A 25,004-nucleotide genomic window follows, 5' to 3' on the forward strand; every position below is an offset into this window, starting at 1 on the left:
GCGCAAACCCCGCCCCACACGCACCTCCCGCGCCCCCCGCGCACTGACCCCGCCCCCTGCGCACCGCCCCCGCTTCTCCCGGCCGGGCCGGGCCTGCGGCGACGGGTGCCTGCGGCCGGGTCCCTGCGCGGGGCCGGAGCGAGGCGGGCGGGGTAGGAGCAGCAAAGCGCCGGGGGCCGGGGGGGCAGCGCGCGGCGGCCGTTGGTGCCAACGGGCAACGGCTGGGCGGGGGGGAAGGGGGAGGAGGAGGAGGAAGATGGAGGAGAAGAAGAAGGTGGTGGTGGTGGTGCAGCAGCAGCAGCAGCAGCAGCAGCAGCAGCAGCAGCAGCAGCAGCAGCAGCAGCAGCAGCAGCAGCAGCAGCAGCAGCAGCAGGGCGCGGCTTTCTTCCTTTATTATATATGTATATTTACATTTCCACTTTTTTTTTTTTTTCCCCTTCCCGATGGCCGGGAGGGGCTAAGAGAGGTAACAGGGCGTTCTGGTACCCGTGTGTGCCCCCTGCCTTCCGCGCCGTGGTGTGGGACTGTGAGGGGCGCTAATCGCCGATCTCTTCTGGAAGCCCCACGGCTTTGTCAGCCCTGCGCTGCCTGGGGTCTCGTTTCCAGCTACGGTTCGGTAGGGTTGGGAGTGTTTTAGCAGGTTTGTCATCGGCTTTGCAGTTTTAAGTAGGCCAGATGCAGCGTGACTTCTCTTTTTTTGCTCACCTGTTACTTTTTTAGGTAGGGGTTCATCGGCAGACACCTTGGATAAAACCAGTGGCCTGTCTTAAGAATCTTTATAATAACTCACGTATATTTCTGTCCATCTGTTTGTTTATTTCAGGGTGGATGTTCTGTATAGACTTGGTGTTTGGAGAAAGAAATATTCGACCTTTTTAATGATACTGAAATTTGTGGCTGGCTTAACTCTTAGATGAATTAGGCTTTCTTTCTGGTGCATTTAGACAAGAATGCGTTCTAATTTTCTTGAATTCTCAAAGAATTGTTTAGCTACAACCATTTCAAAACAAACTCTGCAGTTATTTTAGGCTTTGATATGCTTGAAAGAATGTATTTAGGTTTTACCATTTGAAACCTCATTGGGTCATCATAGTTAAATGTATGTTTTAATAGCGTCATTTACTGAAATATTTTATAGGCCCAAATATTTATTGAAATATTTTATAGGCCCACTTGAGGCAGGCTCCCCAGATTTCTCATAAGCAAGATTAATGGATTTCATCCAAAAATCAAGTCAACAAGCGAAATGTTATCAGTGCTTTTGCAGAAGAGTCTGGTGAAGTAATGATAAATCACACTTATGGCAGCAGCAGACTGTGATTTCAAATGGTTAGCCAGCACCATCCAACAGCTTAATGCTTAAAGGTTTACAGGTGTGTTGCTTGTCAAATATTCTGATTTTACTATCAGATAAAAATCTGTTTTTAATTTGAAATTCTTAGCGATCACATTAAAAGACAACTTTTTAGTCCTACCTCTCAGCCTCACTGGGTTAAATTCAGTTACGTATGAGATTAGAAATAAAGGTTGGAAAAAAAGATCTTAGTAAATAACCAAGTGAGTATCTTATAATGATATTGGGCTTCACATATTAAGATTAGCTATTCAGTCATCAACCAAAGTCCTGAAACCATGTCACCTCAGATATCAGGAGTTAATTTCTGTCTAGCACTGAGAGAAAAACTAGACAAATTATGCAGAAGTTTGCTGGGAGAAATATTCTATGCTGAAGGCCCGGGTGTAGATCTCTGCTAGAGTTTGCTGCAGCTTGGACTAGGTAATATTTTCTTCCAGTGTCATTTAAGCATTTTAAGGAGAAAAATTGAGGTAACATAAAATGTGATGCTTCCTTTTGCTTTGAAGTGTGTTCATGAGCTATAAAATCAGAGTTAAAACTGAAAAATCTTACAAAATTTTTTTTATTTTAACAGGGTTATTAGGTTCTTAAAATACTGTGTTTCTTAAGAGTTCTGAGGAATTTCCAGGGATCAAATTCGCATGGAGAAAACTTTCGCACCATTTTGTTGAATAGCTCTTGAGAGGGTGAAGGAATCCTGGCGGTTTCTCACTAGTATATAAAATGCCTGAGCTTTTCTTGTTCCAGTAGTACCTGGATTGCAGCCCTGGGGCATATGTTTGTTGTTCAGTTAGGACACTTATTAATATTTGCTTGTCTTCTCTATGTAATAAACCAGTATTGTGTTCGATATTCCAGTAAACCTCAGTAAGATGTTTGGCCTCTCTAAAGATTTGTTTTATATTTATAGAGAAATGCTGACAAGATAAATTATATCTGGTATTGATACTCAGAAGTGGGTTTGTTTGGCCTACAGTTGTTATGACTGGTAAACTGAACGTATTATAAACTTGTTGCTTGTTATTTAGTGCTTAATGTGGTAAAGTGTGCAGTGAAATCTTTATTCTTGAGAGCTGATGTTGGGTGGGCTACAACGTCAGCTTCAGAGAGCAGGAGAATGTAGAGAAGAAAAGTTAAGACAAGATGTGGTGGAGGTTAATTGTCTTTGCTCTATCCTTGTACTACTTTCCTTTTAGGTCAATTTCCCCCCCCCCTCCTCCCTCTCTCCTTTTCCAAGAAATCAGATGCTTTTTTTTTTTTTTTTGAGTTTTCTGTTGCCAACAGCTATTGTATGTTACTGGCATATGGTATGTATATAGTACCTTTGTATATTTTATATATATGTAATTAATATAACTGTGAGCTGATTGCATTTAACATACAGTGACATAGTTTCATGTCTTTGGTAAAACTAGTCCAAAACATCTAAACCAAAAAAGAGGTGATTTTTTTTTCTTTAAAGGAAAGCAACAACTTAGCTTTGCTAATTAGTTAATTAAATAAGTGAATACTATAAACCGAAATGTATTGGTTTTAAGTAGAATACATCATCGATTCTATAACTAAAGTGCTTTTTCGTTGTATATTCTGAGGACTTAACTCTAACAGGGATAAAATGCATGCAGGTCAGGTCTGTAGTTTGAAGCAGTTAAATGTCCTGAGTGAAGATGAGATCTGAGCCACAACTTCAGCATATGTTACAGTGCATCTTCCCTACATGTCAGATTTTTCTATTTTTCTTAAAATAGAATAGAGTTGTCAATTTAAGGACACTCTTGATTAAACAAAAGCTGAACTCCAGACATTTCGACTTCTGGCAAGTATGTTTCAAGTGTTTCATGAATTCAGCATGGAGTATATTTTCAGATTTGCTTTGGTTTAACTCTGAGGAACTGTTCCTTCATGTGACATTTCCTATGTCTTGTTTGAGCATGCTCTTATAGAGGCAGAAAGTATTCTTGATCATTTTGGAAGTAAAATGCTTGGGATGTACTGTTAGGAAGGAACCTGGAGGTAAATGTGGCAACGGGGATAAAAGCAAGGCATCACCAATACCAAATTTACAGGCTGTTTGCAATTTTTTCAGCTCTTGTAGAGCAAGAATTGAAGTGGTAGTGCAGGACAGTGCTTACTAGCAGGGCTTCTTCAGCTGCAGGGGAAAAATTAGTCCATGGTTGGAGCACTTTGATTTGACTTTCTGGATCAGTTAGACTCACTTCTGGGACAGGGTCAGATGACTTTGCTGTTCCCTCAGATGTCCTCGTGACCCCATATTTTGGCTTACTTTTTTTGTCCCCATTTCTCCTTTTAGCTTGTAAACTGTCCTGCACTCTTCTGCACTTTTGTCCAATGTTCTGAGAAAAGTACTGCTCAGTACGACTGTGGGATGTGTGTGGCTGCACTGTTAGTTTTGTTAGGTCGCCATTAGAGCATAAGAAATTGGGAAGCATTTTTCAACTAAAACAACGAGTGATTTTTGTTGTTCTCAAACAGAAGTTATCTCAATATTTTTCAAGTACAGTTCTTACTTGAGTAAATAGCATGACTTTAGAATTAAGCTGTGTAGTCATACACAAAAAATAACATTAATAGAAAATAACTTAAAACCCATGTGAAAGAAAATATGAAGTTGGCAAAAGAAAATAATATGCATCTGCTAGCTAAAGGACGCATTTGTTTTTCCATTAATTTTCTAAATAAGACGTGCTTAATCGCTCTTCTTACTTTGTCTTTTTTTCTGACATCTAATTACCTGCTTGGTAACGTATCTTTCCAAATCTTGGCAATAAGTTATTTCAAGGTTCATCAGTATGAAACCAGATTGGCATTATAAGTACAAGAATAATTTGTATGCTGTACAGGCTGCACTCAGATTGTGCTTTTTCATTTTGTACTTTGAATGAGAAACTTCCTTATGACTTGGGTAGGTAAGAGCTTCTACTCAGGGTCACGCAGAGCCACTCTAGTTCTTAATGCTCAGACACAGCCAAGCCCATCTTAAGGGGTTTTCCTGTATGCTGAAAAGTTCTGTCCTGCCCCTCCAACTGGAAGATGTCCCAGTTTCTAAATGTATCGCATATTTGCAACTTGTGATTCCTGCTGTGTTGCTTCATTGGGCATCCAGGGTAATGCCAAAAAGTTATATGCAGTATCTTGTACTTATATTTGGGAATTTTGTGAGCATGCAGCATTTGGAATTTTTCAGTCTTATGTTAGTTAAAGTGTTTAGCCTAGGTAGAATAGGTAGAATGCAACAGTATCTAAAAGCTTTTTTTTTTTTTTCCTTCACTAAGGAACTGGATAGGATAGAGGATAGATTACAACATAAAGTATATCCGTAAGTGTAAGTACACGAAATCTCTGTTGGAGTAGGAGAACATTGCAGTAGTTGTTGTGGAGCTGATTTAGCCTATCCTACAGAGAAGGGAGGTGTGTATTCCTGGTCTATAGATAGAATACTGTCCTTGGACTGAACAGTTCCTAGAATTGGCATCTATGATCCTATCTTTTTAGCATTAGACTTCAGGTAGTTTTTGGTACGTTTATATTGGTCCGTACTGATCATTTTCACTTTTTAGAGCCTGGGTTTCTTGGTGCACTGTGCAGCCATGCATTTTAAGTCTTGCTTCACCTTCAACACAACCCACATAATGTCGATTTGAAGCAATTGCTTTTAATTCTGTAAATGATGGTTATGCCTTTGGACCTTTTGATGATATCATGTGACCTGAATGTTAACTAGAATGTCACATGTCAATGAAAATGGCATGTGTTTTTTATTTCAGTCTCCATTCTGAATGTTAACCATTGTTTTTTTAGCTTATATTTGGTTATTTTGTAGTTCTCTATTACTAAGTGGATTTTAGTTTTGAATAGACACGTCCAGTATTATGGTGTACCCACTTACATAGCGTAACAATTTCTGCCTTCCTCCCTATTTTAAAACCAGAACTTGTAAAAACAAGTGTGTATTTCTGTGAACTTTATTCTTTAAATGGAATAAGAAATCTGTGGAGAAAGGAAGAAAAATAGTCTTAATTCTCAAATGTGCTGTGAAGTAATTAATAGCAAAACAGATGATGCTGTGATTTTTCACACTGACCCAGATGAAGTATTTTTTTCATCTGTCTCACAGTTCAGATGCTGTGTCTTGGATCTATCATGTCAAGGAGTAAGCAGTCTTATAAACTAAGTGATAAATCACTTGGGCGACTTCTCATCACTCTAAAGGCTACTACTGTATCAAGGGCAGATGTCTTCAGGTTGTCACTTAAACCCTTTGGAAATAAGTATCTTTGGAAATCAGAGTTATGCCAGTAAGATCACCCAACAAGTGTTAGCTAATTTTCTGAAACTGAAAGTCCAGGAAAGGCTGGAATCACCATAAAATAGCTGCAATTTAATTTTTGCTGTGTTAAATCTATGTTTTCTCTTTTTATGGCTTCCTTTTATGCTTGGATTTTGTCTAACTAATACATGCAGCTACACGTGAGGCTTAAAGCAGTGGCTGATGGAGCCAAACTCGTCTCAGGAGCCATAACAAGGGGCAACATCAACAAACTGTGCCTCAGGAGGCTTGGGATGAACCATAGAAAAACTTTTGGAAAATGGAAATATCTCCTGATGCAGTTCCATCTTGCAAATTTGGGGTTTAGCTAAATGAGAACAGATATTATAAAGCCCTGGAATTTCAATTCCACAAGACTTTAGCTAGAGAGTTGGTGTGGTACTGGCAAATATTACCCAGAAAAACATAAAATTTTTCAAGTCTCAGTTAAACAGAGCCTCAACTGACCACGTGTTGATGGTAGTCCAACACTAGTCCTACTAGAGGTCCCTTGCAACCAGCATTTCTGTGATTCTGTGGCTACACAAGTGTTGTTTTTTTTTCCATTCTCTCCATTTTCTGTAGCTATGCATCTGCTTCATTTCAGCCAGGCTTTATACAAGTTTGTCTTTTTATTCTGCTTATGTTATTCAAGTCAACGTGAAGGAGGCGATATACTGCTGTTGACCAGTCTCTAGAGAAGTCTTGTGGTATTGAAATACTACCTGTTCTTCTTTAGCTAAACCTCAGATTTCCTGGAGGGAACTGCATCTGGAGATATTTCCTTTCTCCAAATTTTGTGCTTCAAAGATCAGGATGTAATATCTATTAACTGAATCAATTTTAAAATTAAGTTGGCGTTTTTCACTAAAGGTGTATACTATTTATTTTTTAAATATTTTTTCATGTATAGTAAGGAATGTGTACCAGGGACATTACTTCAGACTAACTGAGACATATTTTCAAAGATACTGAAACCTTAAAATGCTTCTAGGGCAGTGATGTGTTACAGATAAAGACAGAATGAGCGCAGCTTGAAAAGGTTCCAAGTGCTCATTCAGAAAAGGGGAAATGGCTACCAGGAGGTCCCTAGCAATGTGTCTGCTACAAGCCCACTTCACAAAAATGAGTTCTTTCACTTTAATACAAAGTAGAGGGAGAGCCTGTCAGCAGGATGGGTTTGGTTTGTTTCTAGCAGAGAATGGTGTAAAAAAGTGTCCAGGTAAGTTTTGGAAGCACTCTCTGTCTCTTTGGGATTTTATTTTATTTTATTTTTGAATTTTTTAGTTGTCATTACCTGTTCTTCAGAGCGGTTGCTTTATCTGGGGTGGCTCTTAACTGGGTTGATGTTGGAGCTCCCAGAAGACAGCTTCAGAGATTTCTGCTGATACTCCTAGAGGGTAAAACAGGTTTATCCATATATTCTTCGTTTATTAGCCTTTTTATATTGCGTTATGGGAATGCATTCTTTACAATTAATTGCTTATTCTGTCTGAGGTGTTGGCTAAAGTAACATTTCTCCACGCACAGAAAAAGAATAATGTTGGAGATGTTTGTGATGGTAGGAGAGCAAATGGGGATGACAATTAAGTCTCAGGCCCTGAGGTCCCTTATTCCTTCTGGAGTATGTATTTAGAGAACTCAAGCCTGGCATAGTTCGCTGTGCCAAATCATTGAATCCTGGAGTGCCCCAGTGGGGCCATTCATTGCCTATGGTGGATGCTGCCCGCATGGGGCCTGGGGTTGGACCTTTGGAAAGATCCCCAGAGTCTGGTTCCTTTGGAAAGCTGCTGACTCGGGACTTGCTGGCTTCAAGACCATTTACTGCAGGTAACAGGTTGGCTGTTTGCTGATACTTCATCATTGTTTGAGGTTACACAAATGTGTGTTACAATTACCCAAGATTGTCTTGAGGTGTCACTTAAAGATAAATGCTTTAGTGTTATGATTATAATGCTGGTTACTGTATTAAGGTCTGGTCTTGTAAGGAATTTTGTTTTTAATATGTTACATATTGTGTTCCTAGAGACAAACAGGGAGTGTAGGTAGTAACATGAGGTTTGATAAGGAGTTGGAGAGGTAAAGAACTAGTATGTTTTTTTTATTGGTATATGAGAAAACTTGTTGGCAAAGAAGTACTTTTTTGTTTGTTTATGAATGAATATTACTACTGTTGCAGTCTCAGCTTTTTCATCAAGAAAGGGAAAAACTTTAATTTACTAATGAAAACCCCGTAGTTTTTGTGCTGCTTTGGCATCCTGACCATTGTGTTGGCCATGTCATCCTGTTTTACTCATTGAAGAGAAATAATTATTTTCATTTTTTTTAACCTTCACAGAAAAGCTATTAATGATGGGAGTTCTTGGGAGTATTCAGTGTTGTCAGAGACATAGATAGAAAATACTATAATTTTTTATAGGTTTCAACAGCAGTCATAACACAATATTGCTTGATGTGCGTAGTTACTTCTATGCTAACATAGTTTTTCCTATAGTTTCTCTGATATTTTTAGCTACTATTTCTTTTCCTAAAATCACTTACACATGATACTTTCACTTTCAGTTCTGATGAGCTGCTAATAGCCCTTTGAGTAAGCTATTTTCTAATTTTTTCACTTTCAATTCTGGTATCTCAGTTAAGTTCTGCTGTGTGGTTTTTTTTTACTTGTAAAGAAAAAAGGTAACAAATTATGTTGTTGCTTATGCGTAATAAATTAGTAAGCATAAAAATAAATTAAAACAAGGATGGTAGAATGGAAGAATAAGGATAGTATAGCGGTAAAAAAAAAGAGAAGTGCCATCCTGATCTTGCATCTCTAAGATGCATGCAAAACTAACAGATGTATAACATGTGCCATCTGCTTATGTTAAAGGGAAAATAATGGTATTAATTGTAAATGTAGCCTTAAAATTAAGGGGTAGTTCTCATCATGCATTATGAAAATGTTCATTAGACTTGAGGGCAGTGAAGGAGTGCAGTTCTTAGCAGTTAACCTGGCTTATTTTAACAAAAACCTTTACTTTTCACTCATACTAGTTAATACTATTAATCAAGTAAAATCTTCAGTTCTCCAGGATAAATTTGGGTATTCAGTTATCTATTTGGAAGCTTGAGTTACTGCCATAACTGTGAAGTGTTTAAAAAAAAGTATTTTAAATCTTGGCTACTTTTCAGGGGGGAAAAAAAAAACAAAAAAAAACTTGTTTGTAACTTTTAATGTGTCTGTATAAAAAATTGACTTAGCTAAATTTTTACTTTAGCAGTAGGAGTTGAGTGAAAGTGAATGTGGTTAAGAAGCCAAAAACAAAAAACCCTTTTTCTTCACACAGAGTCAGAAGGCATGAGGAGAAAGTATATCACAAATTTACTAATGTGAATTCTTATCTCAGGAAAAAATATTTCCCTGTGAAAAGTTTCGACCTTTCAGTAAGCTTACAATAAGAGGATTGTGAGTCTGGTGTCACAGGAAATTCGTGGCAATGAGTATTGTTTCTGTTCAGGGGGAGAGAGGACAGAACAGACGGCAGAACTTTCTGCAGAGTTTTTACTTGGTTTCAAAATCTTGTTCCTTTCTGTAAAGGAGCAACACAAGCCCTTGGGTACAGAGCACAGGCTTTACTGGAGGCTGTTATGAGAGAACCTGGTTTCCTCTTGCCTTTGCTGTGTTCCTATACTGAAATGTTCCTTGCGTAGAGTGGCTAAATGAAATGTTTTGTTTTAGTAGGCAGGTGTTTTAGAAAATATGTGGCTATTATCAAGCTAACTGATATATGTGACTTGTAGAAGAAGGTTTAGTGGCTGGTATTTGAAACACAGGTATAGAAGTAGTTGCAAGGTATTTTCTGGCTGAAAATGTTCAGCAGTACAGTATAGCTGTGGAGAAGCAGGTTCATCCGTGATTCTTACTGTGAAAGAATTCTGCGTTTGTGTTCTTAACATAAAGCTTCCTGCTGCTTTCAGTACTTCATCATAAAAGTGTTTTGCACAGAAATGTGTTGCAAGTTTGTCTAACTTCCAAGTTTGTTCACTTGCCTAAGTGTTTATAATTTCTAATTTGGGGGTGACTCGGAGGGGAGGGAGCTGTGTTCCAGAGCTGAGGCTGGTTCTGACTGGGGAGAGTCATTGCAGTAACTCTCACACACAAAGCTGGGCAAACAGGAGAGGGAGTTGAGGACAGTGAAGATGCTCTGTGCTAAATCTGCTTGGAACCATCCCTTCAGCCATCCCTCTTGTGTCTGCCTTTTCCTCACCAGTGATGTGTTTGCACTGGAGATTCCCTTCCCCACCTTTTCTTTTCCCACATCTCCGTGTATCCTTGGGTTTGTCTAGTGCTGTGTTACAAATCATGTCTGCTTTTCTTCTTGTGCCATGCCTGTTTTCTTGCCTAGTGGAGTTGAAACACTGTTTTTCACTTGGGATGGAAGAGTGGGAAGCGTTTCTGTTTCCATTTTGTGGTTTACTGAAAGACAGCCCACACAGGAGGAGACAAAGTTGTGTTCTTGAATTTCAAGAAGTTACTATCCCAGAGTCACAGAAGCTTGACTGATGTGATTTGTTTTGCGGGATGTATAGCTTAATCTTCTGAGTGTTTTGCATAAAATTAACATTTCTGTGCATTTCCTTGAAACTTGAGACCTTCGTCAGCTCCTTCTAGGAGCTTCATTTGGGGAAAAAAAAAAAAATGTTCTAATTGAGTATATCAGTATATTCCAGTTTTATAAGAAATTGAACCTGAGAATCTTTTTAAAAGGCCTTATAGACAGTAGAGACACAGCAGCTGAATTCATCTGTAGAACAGATAGCTGTATACTTGCTTTACAGAATATTTACTACAGTGTTCAGGGTTTTTAATGGACTTTTAACCTTTTGGTAATGCCAGTTTGGGATGTGCTGAGAGCACATCCTACGAGGATTCCTCCCTCTCCTGTGAGGAAAGGCTGAGGACACTTGGTTGTCTAGCCAGAAGAGGAGGCCAGGAGGCAACCTCCTTGCTCTTTTCCCATTGCTTCCCAAGGAGGGGAAGTGCAGAGGGAAGTGCCAGTCTCTTGACCTTGTCACCAATGCCAGGACATGTGGGAATGGCACAAAGCTGTGTAGAACTTCCTTTAAGTTGGGTTACTTTTGAGTGTTTAAATCAGAAACCTTAAAGATGTACATCATGCTTTCTATTTATGCCTGTTTGATACAGCAACATAGAGAATGGAGTCTTCCACATCTGGACAGTGCTCTCTTACTCCCACCTGTCTATATGAAAATTTATTTCCCTTGTTTCACAAACCTTAGCGAATGAAGAGGGCATAGGTGTATCTTTTTTTTTAAAACATTTTTTAGAATCTACTTACCAAATAGTCCTAGTTGTCAGTTTATGGCGAAACAAACTGACTTGGTAAACAGAAATTGCGTAGTGGATTTTTGGTGCTTTGGTGACTAATATAGATACCTTTGTTTACTTAGAAATTCTTCCTATATGGATCATCCTTCAAGTGATGGTGAGCCTGGAAGAAGACTACTCTAAGCAAACCCAGGATGAATAGGGTGCCAAATGATGCAGAAAATGCTCACAGTAGCAGTGTGGAATCCTGTCCATCCTTGCGAGATGTCCACTCTATCAACCCAGCACAGCTGATGGCAAGGATTGAGTCCTACGATGGAAGAGAGAAGAAAGGCATATCAGATGTCAGAAGGACTTTCTGTTTGTTTGTTACATTTGATCTCTTATTCATAACCTTGCTGTGGATAATAGAATTAAATGTGAGTTGTCTTTTCAGTACCCCTAGACTTTATTTGCTTCAGGAGTGGTTAACAAGCTTTCTATCCCAACTGTCATTGAAACTAAGGCAGTTTCTCATTTTTAATGTTTTGTGAACTTGATATCTACTTTTATCATTAGAATACATAGTTTTTATTCATATAATTAAACCTTTTGATGTTCCTCTAGTCTATGAACAATGCTGAGGAAACCACTGGAAGTCCAGTGAACTTCTCAGGCAGCAAGTAAACAGAAGTATTACTATATTTGTTTGAATTTGGCAAGTAGAGTGAATTTTATCAGTATTAAGAGTTTTCATTCTCCTGAGTAGCTCAGTGACTGAAGTGTTAAAAAGACTTAAATGGCAAAAACCTTTCTTTTGTAGTGCTGTATTTTCTGAGAAACTTAGTATAATGTACGTTGTTTGTGGTAGGGTATATTGAAACAACATGAACTCCCACAGTTGCTACCTTTTATCTGCAGCATTTGTAATTTGGAAGACAAGGTAGTTCTTAAGAAATTTCTGGAAAGAGGTAGGGCAGAAGGTTTGGTACTGTTTGATCACTAGCATTCTAGTTTTGGAGCTGAGTTTTAAGCTGTAACCTAAAAATTAATTTATGAAAGGGCACAAATGAAAAAATGGGAGGAATCCCTTTTCTAGATAATAAAGTTCTTGGGTTAACATTTTTTTTGTCATCATTCTGTTACAAGATAAATAACCTTGGTTATTGATCTGACATTATGAAGTTTTAGGAATCATCTGTCCTAATAGTTTGATATACTGAAAAATCTATTTCCTGATTTAATTTGAGAAAGCAACCTTTGCCTGCCTGAATGCTGTAATTTTGTGACTTCGACTTCCGTTATCTCCTTAGGTGGAAAGACTGTTGTATCTGGTGCGTTACGTCAGCTGGCTCAAAAGAAAACATAGAATTCTGATACTTCATTTTGGCTAGTTTTAGTATCTGGTTTTGTAATTCTTATTGGGGATTCAGAATACAGAATTTCATATTATTTCTCTCAGTGTATTTAAGACTATAGAAAATGCCGTAAACTCTTGGTGTTTTATTTTGAATGCTGCAGCATTAAGGATCTCAAGATCCCAGCAGTTAGCAGTTCTCTTTGTGAAAAGCCTTTCTTTAGGGGGAACTTATGAACCCTAAGCCTTGTAGTGTCAGATGTCAGCAAGAATGAAGAATGATGTATTGCTTTCATAAATCATAATATTCAGAGCTATCTGGGATCTTGACACAGTTTTTTTTTGTGCTGTTTTTTAAACTGAGTTTTGTTTGTTGGGAAGCTAAATAGCATTGTGTTAGGATTGTCCTCCACTGATATGTAACTAATAGGACTTCAGAATTGCTGCCAGAGTTCCTGTATGTATGGTTTTCCTATTGTCCCTGTTATCCAATGTGCTTAAGCAAAACCTTTTTTTTTTTAAGTACTTCAGGGAGTAGCTTCCTTGGTAGTTTGAGCAAACCCTGTATCAAGGCTGTCATGGTTCTCTGTTCATCCTTGTGTTAATGTGGTGCTCATGCAACCATACGTTGAACAGTTTGCTGAATTGTCTCAGAACTCAGTCATCAGCCAGTGCTGATGTCTTGTGTTCTTTTATTCTGTGGTGTGTTTTGTTTTATTCTGTGGGAGAGGGCTGAGACAGCATGTCTGCAACTGGAGAAAAAGAAAAGACTAGGCAGTCCCTATTTAAATTGACCTCAAGTGCCATGCAACAGCATTCTGTGTGTTACTTTGCATGTATCTTCCCTTCCATTTCCTCCTAAGTGCTTTCCAAAGGCGTATGAGTCTACATACAGTTTCCATCACTCTAGAATCTTCCTTCTTTATTGTGGAAATAAATGACCATACCTGGTGCAGTTGAGTAAACGATGGGAAGCTATATTTAAAAAGCTGTCTGGTAGTTATAGAGGGGAGGGGGATAAGGAGAAAAAAAAAAAAGAATAAATTTGGAGTTGGCTTGTATAGTCACAGGGAAAAAAAAATCTAAAATATCTGGCAATGTAGTTGGAAAAAGAATGTGAAAGTATCTACGCTGTACTGCTTTGAGATGGTGAGCATATATTGGGATGCTTTAGTGTACCTCCTTTCTTTGAAAGAATAACAGAAATCAAACTTAAGATTAGATCTTTTTGTTGATGTTATTTTCCACTGCTCTTTATGTAACTATTTCATGCAGTCCTTAATTATCTGATTTAGTATTAAAATCAAACAGCTTTTGGAATAGGATATGAACATTACGGTTCTTTGCTCCCAACTAAGACACTCTTGTTTTCTGACCCAATGCATCCTAAATTATTCTCTTAGTAACCCATTTTGGATAGGAAAGTGATGAGTGCTTCCATGTGAAAGAAACATGGTGGCTAAGGAAGATGTAATTATGAATCTCCTCAAGCAAATGAAAGAATTAAGACCGGGTCTTAAACCATTCTCTCACAAATAACTAATGATCACAGCTTCTGTGCTCTTTACAGTGTATTTCTTTGGTTTTGCTCAGTTCTCTGGAAACAAATAGCATATATGCTGTGAAGAAAAAGGTCTGGAGTGTTAATTCAGTTCTTTGAATTCAAGTGCTGAAGCATCAGAGAAGAGATTTTTAGTATTTCGTATTTGCTAGAATGTGACTAATGAGCTAATTTATTGGTGCCTTCCTGGTCAGCTGTTTAGATTCTTCTGAGACATAAAATTCTTAGTAAATTTTTGTAGAAGTTGTATTTAATCTCTCTTTCCCTCAGCAACTCGTTTGCTTTTATTACAGGACAGTCTGAAATGTAGCTTGCGTAGGTCAGGTTATTAACAGTGATAATCCTAAATGTTTTGATTTTGTAAAGCATTCTCATTGTTTTTCGTTATTATAATCTTGAAAATTATGTTCTTAGCATAGATCTCCTCTGTTTAGTTTCATGATTGTACATCCATCAGAAACTATTAATTTACACTTCATATTTGTGTGTTTTCTGGCTTCAGTACCTTCTGTTCTAAAGCTGTGTGTGGTGTTGTTCCCTTGTAGGTGAAGGGAGGTATTGAAACTACATTAGAGAAAGAAGTTCTACAATATGACTACTCTTCTTCGTATTTTGATATATTTGTAAGTATCCTTAAAAAAAGGGAGGGGGGAGAGGGTGAGAAAAGCAAATTTAGAGTTTTCCCAGTTTCTTCCTTCCACAGTTGTTCCCTAGTTTGAGTCCTGTGAAAGGGTTGATCTCTTCTTGATAATTAAAACCAGAAGGGCTTGTGCCAAATTTCACCTGTGTTGGGGTTGCTTGGTCCTTCTTTGGCAGCAAGTTTTCATGGAGCCTGTTGATAAAGATGCTTTGGCATGCTTCTGCTTTGGGGAGGAGGGAGAAGTGAAAAATTCAGTCATGTGAGACTAATCTAACATAAAGATAATTCATTAAGAGGTGAAGACCAGTAGTCCTTCAGCTGTAAAATCATTTTGTTTAAACTGACATTTTTGTCCTTTCACATAAATAAGTTTGAAGTGAGGAGAGAGACTTGTTACCAGGTTGGCCTGTATAAGTCAGGTTTCTTTCAGACTTCTCTGTTTTAACTCAGGGTTTTAACATTGTACTAAAAACAGGTGACATGAAGTATGGTGTTCTCCTTTCCTATGTAGTTTCTTAGGTGCATGGAAGGAGGTCTTCTGCCTCAGTAAGTTTTTCTCTCTTTCAGCAAGGTTGTAGCTCTGTAGTTGCAAAGTGGTTTGCACTGCATAGACCAAGTTACTGATCTCTAAGTGAAAGTTATCTCTTTATGGTTCTCGTAAAGGGCCCCATTCCTTTTGTGTGATTGTTAACTCTACCAGATCTTGTTTGCCTGGTAGAGATAAATTGTTTTAGTTACTTAATACTGATCACTATATCTAGAATGTCTCTTTGAAACTGTTTTCTGATGCAGAAGCAAGTTTTTTACTGTTCACCATGTCAAATGGAATGAGATACTGGATACAAAAATGTCATAAGCTAGCAAACTATACTGCTTCTCTTTTTCTCTCATCATTATTTTGCTGGCTGCTTTCCGTGATGTTTACTTTACTGTAGAAATGAAAAAAAAAATGTTATCTGTAAATCTCGATTCTCCGAAGATTATTTTGCCCTGTAGTTGAACCAAGGGTTAAAAACTTATAATGAGAAATAACAGATTTCTATTCCCCAGGAAAGGACTGGGTCATTGAATTCTGCAAAATAAGTTGTGGATTAATACAGGATTTATTCTGTTTCTGCTACAAATGTCTGAAACATATTTGCATAATATTAAATGGATTCATTGTAACTCTGGCAATATCTGTCCCTGACCTTTCTTCATTTTTTAGTGTTTGTTTTCACATTTTTAAAATTGGATGCAATCTAATATTAAAGAATAAACAGGGAAACTGAAGGTTAGGATCAGTAATCTCATCTGTCTGCTATTGATTTCATTTTTTCTGGCTGAGAAATTGCATAATTTATCTTCACCTTAAAAATATTTGTAACTGCTTGCTTCTGCAGGCATCTCCATAAAGAATAATTAATCATTGCAATATTGATATTTCAGTAAATATCTAAACAATAAGTAAGTAGAAAATTGTTTTTAAAAAATTCTCATCTTCCCATTGCATTTTTTAAATCTTCACAGTTCTTAATGATATTATTGGCACAGTAGTGCACTGGTAAGATTAGTGAGAAGCACAGTGACATTCAAGGTATTTGCTGAATTAACTGCATCCAGATTTAACTGACTAGATTCCAGTCAGGTAAAATGATCATAAACATGTTTTGTGTAGCTTTCTTATGTTTCCAACTTATATTTGTGGATTTGCACATGCTTTTATATTTGAATCTATGTAGGCATGTGAGTAGCATCAGCTGTGTGCTTTAAAAATGGGAAATTATATTCCTTTTCTGTTTTAATAAGCAAAACCACCTCCAAATTTGTTTCTCAATAGCAGAACTTGGATTGCCCTGTTATAATTTATTTTGTGAGCAGTTGTGTTTTCAGTCAGCTGAGAATCTTGTGGTTCTTCTGTGTTCCTAAATTAACCAACAAATATTTTTTTCCTTTCTCTATAGCTACTGGCAGTCTTTCGATTTAAGGTGTTAATACTTGCATATGCAATGTGCAGACTGCGCCATTGGTGGGCGATAGCTGTGAGTAGTAGCCAAGCATAATGGAGTTTTAACTAAAATGGATCAAACGCATTTTTAGATGCCTCTTAGCGTTTGTATGTTAAGAAACATCTTGATTCTGTATATAAGAATTCATTTTACAGTAACAGACTAAACACGTATGGAAGATTTTAAGCCTAAAGACAAGAATTTAATAGTATAGTGAGTGTGTTCCTCATTAGATATCATGTTAACACAAATTGAAAACTAACTGAATCCAGCATGAATGACTGGTCATAACCATTTTGATATGTCTGACTTACTGCTTGAAATATATTTGAACCGGAAGTATTGAACTGTATTTCAAAAAGAACTGACATTTATTGTACCAGAAATCCATCAGTCTTAGACTTTTTTCCCTTACACTGTAGTAGGTCCATGTGGAATGTATTCATGTATAACCTTCTTCAAGTGAGTAGCATGCAGTTTCTTTAGTAATCTGAGATTGTCATGATATTTTTGAAATTGTGGTATTAGAATGATACAAATAACAGTTACTGGTGCTCTGATTGTGATTTTTTTTAATTAAGTGCACATATCTAAAAATCCTTTGCCCTTAGTTGTGTAGCTTTAGAGTATTTTTTCCAGTGACATCCTCCAACTTGATACAGTTGGTTGTGAGGTGATGAGGGCAAAACTGTCATGGTGGTAAGCAATGGATATAGCAATAGCTTCAGTGAAGGTTTTGAAGAAGCTGGTAGTCTTTAAAATCCTGCTCGTGCTTAGGAGAATCTGGTTAGGTTCTGCTATTATTTAAAGAATTGCTGCACCCAAGCACATTAATAGAGTTTGAAGGCTTGCCTAAATGAATAATACTTGTCTACTGTTGTGGGTTTTTTTTTGTTTTTTTTTTTTTTTTGCAGGTACATGTTCGTCACCTGCTATTTTTCAGTCATGTCAGGGAACATCACGTCTTCAAAGTGATTTCATTTTTTCATAATATCAGAACATGAATTAAAATATTAGTTCAAGTTCCCTCACGCAAATATATATTTGAAATGGATCTTTTGATTTGGATGATAGTGAAAAAAGCATTTGGAGAGATTGCTGTTCACTTTTTCCCAAATAGTTGGATTTAGTGTTCTTTTTTTTTTTTTTAAGGGAGTTGATGAATAAAATACTGTATCTTCATTATAGAGTAAGGTCACAATTTATACAATGCATCATCTGTGTAGCATCTAAACTGCCTGTCTGCTATATAGAGGTCAGATATATATTTGGAGTCGTCTGTATTAAAAAGACTATCCATATTAATGAGGCTATTTTAATAACACTTTGTTAATTATATTATACTTGATAAGTTTTTTTAATTTATAATTTTGCTGTTAGTAAATTATTTAAAGCTGCAACTGATATAATGGCAGAAACGTGAAGTAAATCCAATTACTAGTCTTAACTTTTCTTACCCTGTCTCTTTCAGTTTACAACAGCAGTGACCAGTGCCTTTTTATTAGCAAAAGTAATTATTTCACAGGTATATATTCTAATCAAATGTTTGCTTTACTTTGCTGGTTTTTGAAAGCAAATTTCTTCAGGTAAATTTCTATAATGTTGCTTGGTTTTGTTTCCTTCAAGCTGTTCTCACAGGGTGCTTTTGGCTATGTGCTGCCCATAATATCCTTCATACTTGCCTGGATTGAAACCTGGTTCTTGGACTTTAAAGTGTTACCACAAGAAGCTGAAGAAGAAAACAGTAAGCTTTTGTTGTTTCTCCATCAGTTACTGAAGTTGGCAACATTTAGTTCCATATTGTCTGGCAGAAGAATGCTTCTTTCAGTTTCTCAAAAAATTTGAAGAGCTGTGGAAAAATTAAATCATGGCATTTTTTTCCTTTTCTGTAAAGGAAAATGTGTCTTCAAAGAAGTAGGGGTTTTATTAACTTAGTGAGGCAAAGTTACAAGGGACAGACCAGTAATTTGATGAATACTTTAAGAGCATATCTAATTCTGTATGTTTAAGACATGAAAATTTAACTGGCTTGGGCTTGTAAAATTTTGTTTTCTGAGTAATGCATAGAATAGTTGTTGGCCCCTCTTCTGCGGAGGGTAGGCACAATAATTAACTCTGTGTCACTGACTCTTCCTTTGAGATGGAAAAGGGAAAGCGAAGAAGTATTGTGGAGAGTCTGCTTCATGCACAGAACGAGACCAGAGCAAGTATGAATTCAAGACGAGGCAGCAGGTCATCTGACACTGAATGTATTCAACTAAATGGAGGAAACCCACTGGTTTACTTGAAAGAGAACATTTCTTGGTTGGTGAGGAAAAGAAAGCATAGATTTCTGCCTCAAATGCTTTGTTAGTTTCAACAGTAGGCAAGTAATTGTATAGCAAACCTCTTCCTTGTACATAACTATCCAAAATACAGTCTGAAATGCCACTGGAAGGATGTTTGCCTGTTAGGTAAAACCAAAAACTTTACACAGGCATGGATGCTGTCGTTCCTTAGTTCACTGAAATGCAGTCTTTCTACTTCAGTCCCTTTCCTCCTCTTTTCTACCACTCCAAGGTAGAAATCGGTTGAATGAGTACATTCAGTTTTGCCTAGAGAAAGGGAATCTTAGGATATTGTTTATTTGTGTTTTTAATTTTTTTTGAGGGGGTGAGGAAATACAGCTACATTACACTTAAATAAGAAATCTAACCACCTCAGAGACTTTTGCATGTTTTATACTAAGTATTCATAAACAAAGAAAATATGACACATGTAAATACTTGATGATATTCATAATTGTGTGGGAAATCAGTGATATTTTCTTTCTTCATTGTTACTAAGCTTCAAATAGATGGTATTTACTTAGACATGTGTTGTATTTGAACTTTGTTTTTTAAAAAAAGACAGGGTTTCACTGGAAAATTCAGGTTTTAGGGAATTAAGTCAGACGTGATAGGCAGCATAGGCAGATTGTGGTGGATGGTGGTATTTATATAGGGCCTTATTTGCTATTAAGTTAGTCTGAGGCAGGTAAGGAAGCAAGATTTTAATAGTTTTTGCTTTTTAACCAGGTACTTTTCTCAGCTGTCTTCTCTGGGGATGGAAATTGAAATTTTGCCATCTTACTTTCATGTTTTTTTTAAAAAGAAAAAAAGAAAACAGCAAACCTAATGCAACAGTGTTCACAATTCGGAGATATTATGTCTGTGCCTTTTAAAGGAAAAAAAAAAAACAGTCTTTCCATTGATAAAGATTTCCAGTTCTAAAAATTACCTTCTGTGAGCAGGGTTTAAAGCTAAAATCCTCCCAGAATGTCTTCCATTGTCTTGTGACTTGTTATTAAGTATGGAGACTGTTCTCCCTGTTTTGGACAGAATAGAAATACAAGTTAAAGAAGTATCTCCTTTGGGGACTTCCAACTGGTTAGTAAGATAAATTGATATGTAAAAATAGTTGCTTGACTTTAAAAATAAATAACTCTTTCCAACAGAACTGCTTGCTATCTCAGATAACTCTCCTGATTCAGTTAAACATCAAACTTTTTTTTTCGAATCAGTCTTTACATGACTGAGAGTAAACAATAGAAGTTCAATAGCTTTATGTTGGTCTAAAATGCTATCTTTGCCCTGTTACTTATCAGAAGACCTGTTGATGGCAGTAAGGATGAGAGGAATTCCATTCTTTCCCAATCCCTTTTTTGTCCTGTATTATACACACCAGAATAACCCCGGGATCCATTGTATTTTCCTGATTTGGGGTGAAATTGAGCCAAAGGAGTTGGAGTTACTAGGTGCATTGAGACAAATAAGTGGAACCAAGCTGTAAATTAGGAACTTTATTTGGTTATGCATAGCAGCTCACTGAGCATTAAAAAAATATATTTCAGAATTTTACTTAGCCAGTGAATATTGATGAATTTACATAATGCATCCTAATCATGCAGTTGCACACAGTGGAAAGAAGGATTCCTTAACTTGTGTACAGTACCCACGTTTTCCTGTAGTGTATTTATAGAAGTAACTTACTAGGAATGGTAATAGAATACATCAGTCTTTAAGGTGCTTGATCTTGATCAAGTCTTGATCGTTAAGATGCTGTCTAATAACATTTGGATTTTTTTCTTCCTTTTAGGGTTTTTGATAGCGCAAGATGCCTCTGAACGAGCAGCTCTTCTTCACCCAGGAGTCCTCTCTGATGGGCAGTTCTATTCTCCTCCTGAATCTGTAGCAGGTAGTTATGTCTGTATAATGAATGGTTGTTCTTATTGGCATTAAACTTCCGCATATTCCCTCCTCCCCCCACCCGTCTTTTGGAGTGTAAGGGGGTGGAGGATGAAAGGGGAATTTTTTTTTTTTAAATGGAAAGTGTACTTTACAATCCTAAAATAAAGCTTCCTAGTAAATCAGTTTAGTAATGACCTATCAGATGAATTACAATATAGGTAGTTGGTGGGTCTTCTGACGTGCCCCAGAGTCGTTACAAAAAAGATAGTCTGAAATAAAATGGCACATCAACTGAATGGAGGTGATTATTGTTTATTTCTGATAGCAGTAGTGTTTATTCAGCAATGCATTATTTAATCCAGCCTAAACTTGGAGTTTTACAATATCGTAGGGCAGACAATGAACCTTAAACTGCTCCAAAGCCAACTGAAACTTCAATTGGAGGCGCTCTTCCTTTTTTAAAACAAAAAGCCCCCTCTGCTTAAAAAAGCTAGCCATGGGTATATTAAACTGAGGGCAAGCATTAATAATATCCTGAGTATGTGTATAGTGCATGCTGTTCCAGCTGAGGTATGAGTTGAGTAAGCCAAAAAATAAATTGAAATACTTCAAGATTTAAGAAAGTGTTTACAGGCATTTCAAGGAAATGAGTAATTCCTTTGAATTAAGTGGACCCAGTGTGAACCCCAGGATTCCATGTCAGTCTTCTTACCCTAAAATGTAATTTCTTTTTTGGTAAAGCTCTGCTGTACTATGCAATATATTTAAAATACAAATATCCACTGATAGCTACAGAGACTTCTGCCAATCTTGCATGATAGAGATACAAATGTTGGCGATACCTCTCAGTTTAGTGGCAGCCTCCATAGTTGCTGAATGTCTTGGCATTATAAAGGACTTAGAGCTCCATCTAGGGATGAGAAAGCATTAAGACAACATTGAATATAACGCAGTGCTGTACCAGCATACTAAATAAATCAAGAACCATTTCAGTGATTCCACATAAACTTGCAATCTTTTCCGCATGGAAATTGTTAAATCCTTGTCAGTAGCATGATCACAGGGAGTAACGTGGCTTGAAAATAATAACTAATGATTCAAACGTAAAATGTATTTTAGTTAAAGCTGTGAGTATATCCTGAGGATTATTGGTGGAAGCATTATACTAGCTCAGTCTGAGAGCTTTTTGACAATAGAATGTACAGTGTGAGAGGAAGTAAAAGTGGAGTTAACATATTTTTCTTGGCAGTTTGGCTGGGTCAGTGTTGCATGTGCAAACAGCTATTATGCATCAGACTGCATGTGGTGACTACAGGCATAGGACTATGCCTTTGCTTTCAGCTTATCTAATGCCCACTTGGTCACCTGGGTTTCAGTAACAGCTCATGTGCCTTCTCTTGGGCTGCCTTAAACTGCCAAGTGAAATTGTGTTGGTTTAAATACCCTTTATGGGTACAAGAAGCAAAGGAAATAGTCAAATGAATACATTTGAACTAAAACACAGATTTTGGTAGTCAGAAAGTATTCTGAAACAGATAGAGATGTACAGTAAAAATAAATCAAAAGTATTTTCTTCAAAATTCTGTGTTTTTTTTATGTAAGACAAACTTTCGATTGTTTAGGAAAAATGTTTAGACAATTTATTCTGTGTATTGATTGGAAAAGTATTTAGAGGTGAACTATTCCTCATGATCATGCAGGCTAAATAAACCCTTCTACTTGCACAGTGATACATCTAAAAACAGATCTTTGCTGTCAGGAGGTGATGTTTACAACAGGCTCTGTAAGAGTTTGCAGAGTATGTTTCCGCTTGGTTGTATGGGTTGACCCTTCATCTTCAACATAACACTTCGTTGCCAAGTAATCATTCCAGATGTAGCATGTGGAAAGTCAGCCTGAAAACAGCTACTCCTTTGAACTGCCTGAGACATGCATGTTCAATGCACAGAGTGAGAATTTCCTCTATCGTCCCAGATGGGGTTGACTGCCACCTCAGCTGTGGACAGAGACATCTGCAGTCTGGACTGTAGCTCAAACTGCAGGTCAGCACTGCTCACTGCGCTTGCTTAGTACCTTCTTGCTCTCCCTGAAATGATTGATCTGTCAAATCACTCTCCAGCAAAGCCCTGCCATCTGCAGGGGCCATCTTTGTGCATGTGGTCTTGTGGTCAGCTAAATTTTCTTTTTGGAGCCCTCTAGCACTTTGTCACAGCAAAGAGCTGGGATCATGAAGGGGAGAGAAGACAACCAGTAAAGGAGGAAGCTTAGAGTGAGACATTCTCTTGCAAGAACACTAGTTACAGAAATTATTAATTTTGTAAAGCAGAGTTTTTTGGTGTTTCAAACATGTCTTCCAGAGCTGTCTTTTGAAGGGCAGGAAACACCAAGTGAGAAAAATCTGCTTCCCAGTGAGCTCCTATTTAGGAGTTGATTGTCCTGATTGTGTTGTAGAGAAAACTTGAAGCACATGCTAACCAAATCCCTTGACAAGGGTAGGTATTTCAGGAATGATCCCACTGCTGGTTTTGGGGTTCAGTAACTGGAGCGGAGGAAGCCTTCAAGGTGAAACATATTTGAAAACAAGATAAGCAATCTAAAATTAAATATTTTTGAGAAATAGTTACTTTGAATTACCTTTTGATGAGCCATCACTAGTTGTTCTCTCAACTGAATTAATAACGTTCCTTTCTTCCTGTTCAGGATCTGATGAAGACTCTGAAGAAAAACAAGACAGTGAAAAACCAGTTGTATAGCAAATATGGAAAAGCAGGTAAGTTCCTCTGCATAGAACCAGAATAATCTTGAAGATATTTATTTCTTCTTAGCTCCTTCCCAAATAATTTGAATGGTGAGCTAATTCTTAGGAGTTCATCTTTGAGGCTGTTCTGCCTTTGACTTCTGAGTTAACGCCCAGTCCCAGGGGGCCGAGGTACCTGTTCCAACATACAGTGAAAAAGGGATGAAAGGTTTTTTGGAATGAAACTCCTCCAACATTTCTTCTCTTGCTTCCTGGAAGGAAAGTGATGGACTGGAGGTGTAAAAGGTCCGTGTTTGGAAGGGAGGAGAGAAATTTCTCTGGAGATGAGAATGCGGGAGGTGTAGGAAGTGTTTAGGTCTAGGACAAATACATGAATCTAGAAGATTGCATGGACAGAATGACTTCTGATATTTCCCTTCCGCAGTCTGTTACAAATACAAGAGGGTTGCATAATACCAGCCGTGTCTTAAGATTTGTGTAGTGCACTTTGGCTAAATGAGAGATGATTTCTCTATTTTAGAAATTAATTTTCTTTCAGAATTATTTTGACGTATGCTTTCATTTCGCCACAAATGGCAATGCTCAAGCTAGAGAAGATATTAAATATTCTTGAGCAGCTGAAGCTTCTGATTTGAAATTGTCTAGTGCCCATTTGGAGTAGCAGGCAGCTTCTTCTTTTGAGCCTCCCTGTCTTCAGTAACTGTTGTCTTGACTCATCTTAATCTTGATTTGTGTCATCTGTTACAGAAAGAAAATCCCCGAAAAAAGTTGATGGGATTTGGAAGCTGTGGCAGTGGAGTCTGTAGTTGATTTGCTGGTGGAGCTGCTGAAGAATTTATTCCTTAGAAAGCAAAGGGAATGGTTCCTATGTACTGTAATACCTCACAAAGATGTACCTTGTGACATATGTATATTAGATTGCCTCCCGGGTGGTATGAAAATATTTGTCCATGATGTATTATTCAGTGATTCCTGAAGTTGATCTTCTAATGACTAGGTAATTACTGGAAAGTGTTGTCTTTGTGTACCTAATAAAGAGACTGGTAATATAATGAAGTAAAACTTCTCTATGGTGGAAGTATATTTAACAATTGGGACTCACTAGGTGAAATTATTTTATGTTTTTGAGAATTTGTCATTAGTCTTATGTTTACTTTTTTTAACTCTGTGCATTTTCTTTTTTAATGGATATGTTCACTTTCTAAAATAAAAATGTGAAACGCAGGTAATGCGCTGATATTTTTTCGCTTTATCAGCAGATAAATCAGCACATACCAGTTCTTTCATTCTTGAGGGCTAATGGGGATTCTGGGTTGCATAGTTTTTGTACAGAATGTGTTCACAGTGCTGTTTTGGCTGCCTGTAGGGATGCAGTATTAGTGCTTAGCAGAACAGCATTTATTTGACAGTTGCATATGTGGTATCAAAAGGACACAAGGAGCTTTTTGAAATAATTTAGGTCCTGCTCCTGTCCGGTGGTGGGTGTTATGCCAGTTC

The 25,004-nt window shown here is 37.4% G+C and overlaps 1 protein-coding gene across 4 annotated transcripts; it reads left to right on the forward strand.

Annotated features, from left to right (window-relative positions):
• Nucleotides 1-23,519, forward strand: STARD3NL (STARD3 N-terminal like). 4 transcript variants are annotated; one of them, XM_048075643.2, is made up of 8 exons: nucleotides 1-152; nucleotides 11,139-11,435; nucleotides 14,459-14,536; nucleotides 16,497-16,574; nucleotides 18,013-18,066; nucleotides 18,168-18,285; nucleotides 20,658-20,756; nucleotides 23,450-23,519. In XM_048075643.2, the coding sequence occupies exons 2-8, from the start codon at nucleotides 11,211-11,213 to the stop codon at nucleotides 23,500-23,502; spliced, it is 705 nt and encodes a 234-aa protein (XP_047931600.1). In that variant the 5' UTR covers nucleotides 1-152; nucleotides 11,139-11,210; the 3' UTR covers nucleotides 23,503-23,519. The 4 variants fall into 4 exon arrangements, with proteins under 4 accessions (XP_047931600.1, XP_066848401.1, XP_066848402.1 ...); XM_066992299.1 differs by lacking the exon at nucleotides 1-152 and adding an exon at nucleotides 379-401; XM_066992300.1 differs by lacking the exon at nucleotides 16,497-16,574.
• Nucleotides 23,520-25,004: the final 1,485 nt, after the last annotated feature.

Source organism: Anser cygnoides, chromosome 2 (assembly GCF_040182565.1).
Source record: "Anser cygnoides isolate HZ-2024a breed goose chromosome 2, Taihu_goose_T2T_genome, whole genome shotgun sequence".
Taxonomy (NCBI): domain Eukaryota; kingdom Metazoa; phylum Chordata; class Aves; order Anseriformes; family Anatidae; genus Anser; species Anser cygnoides.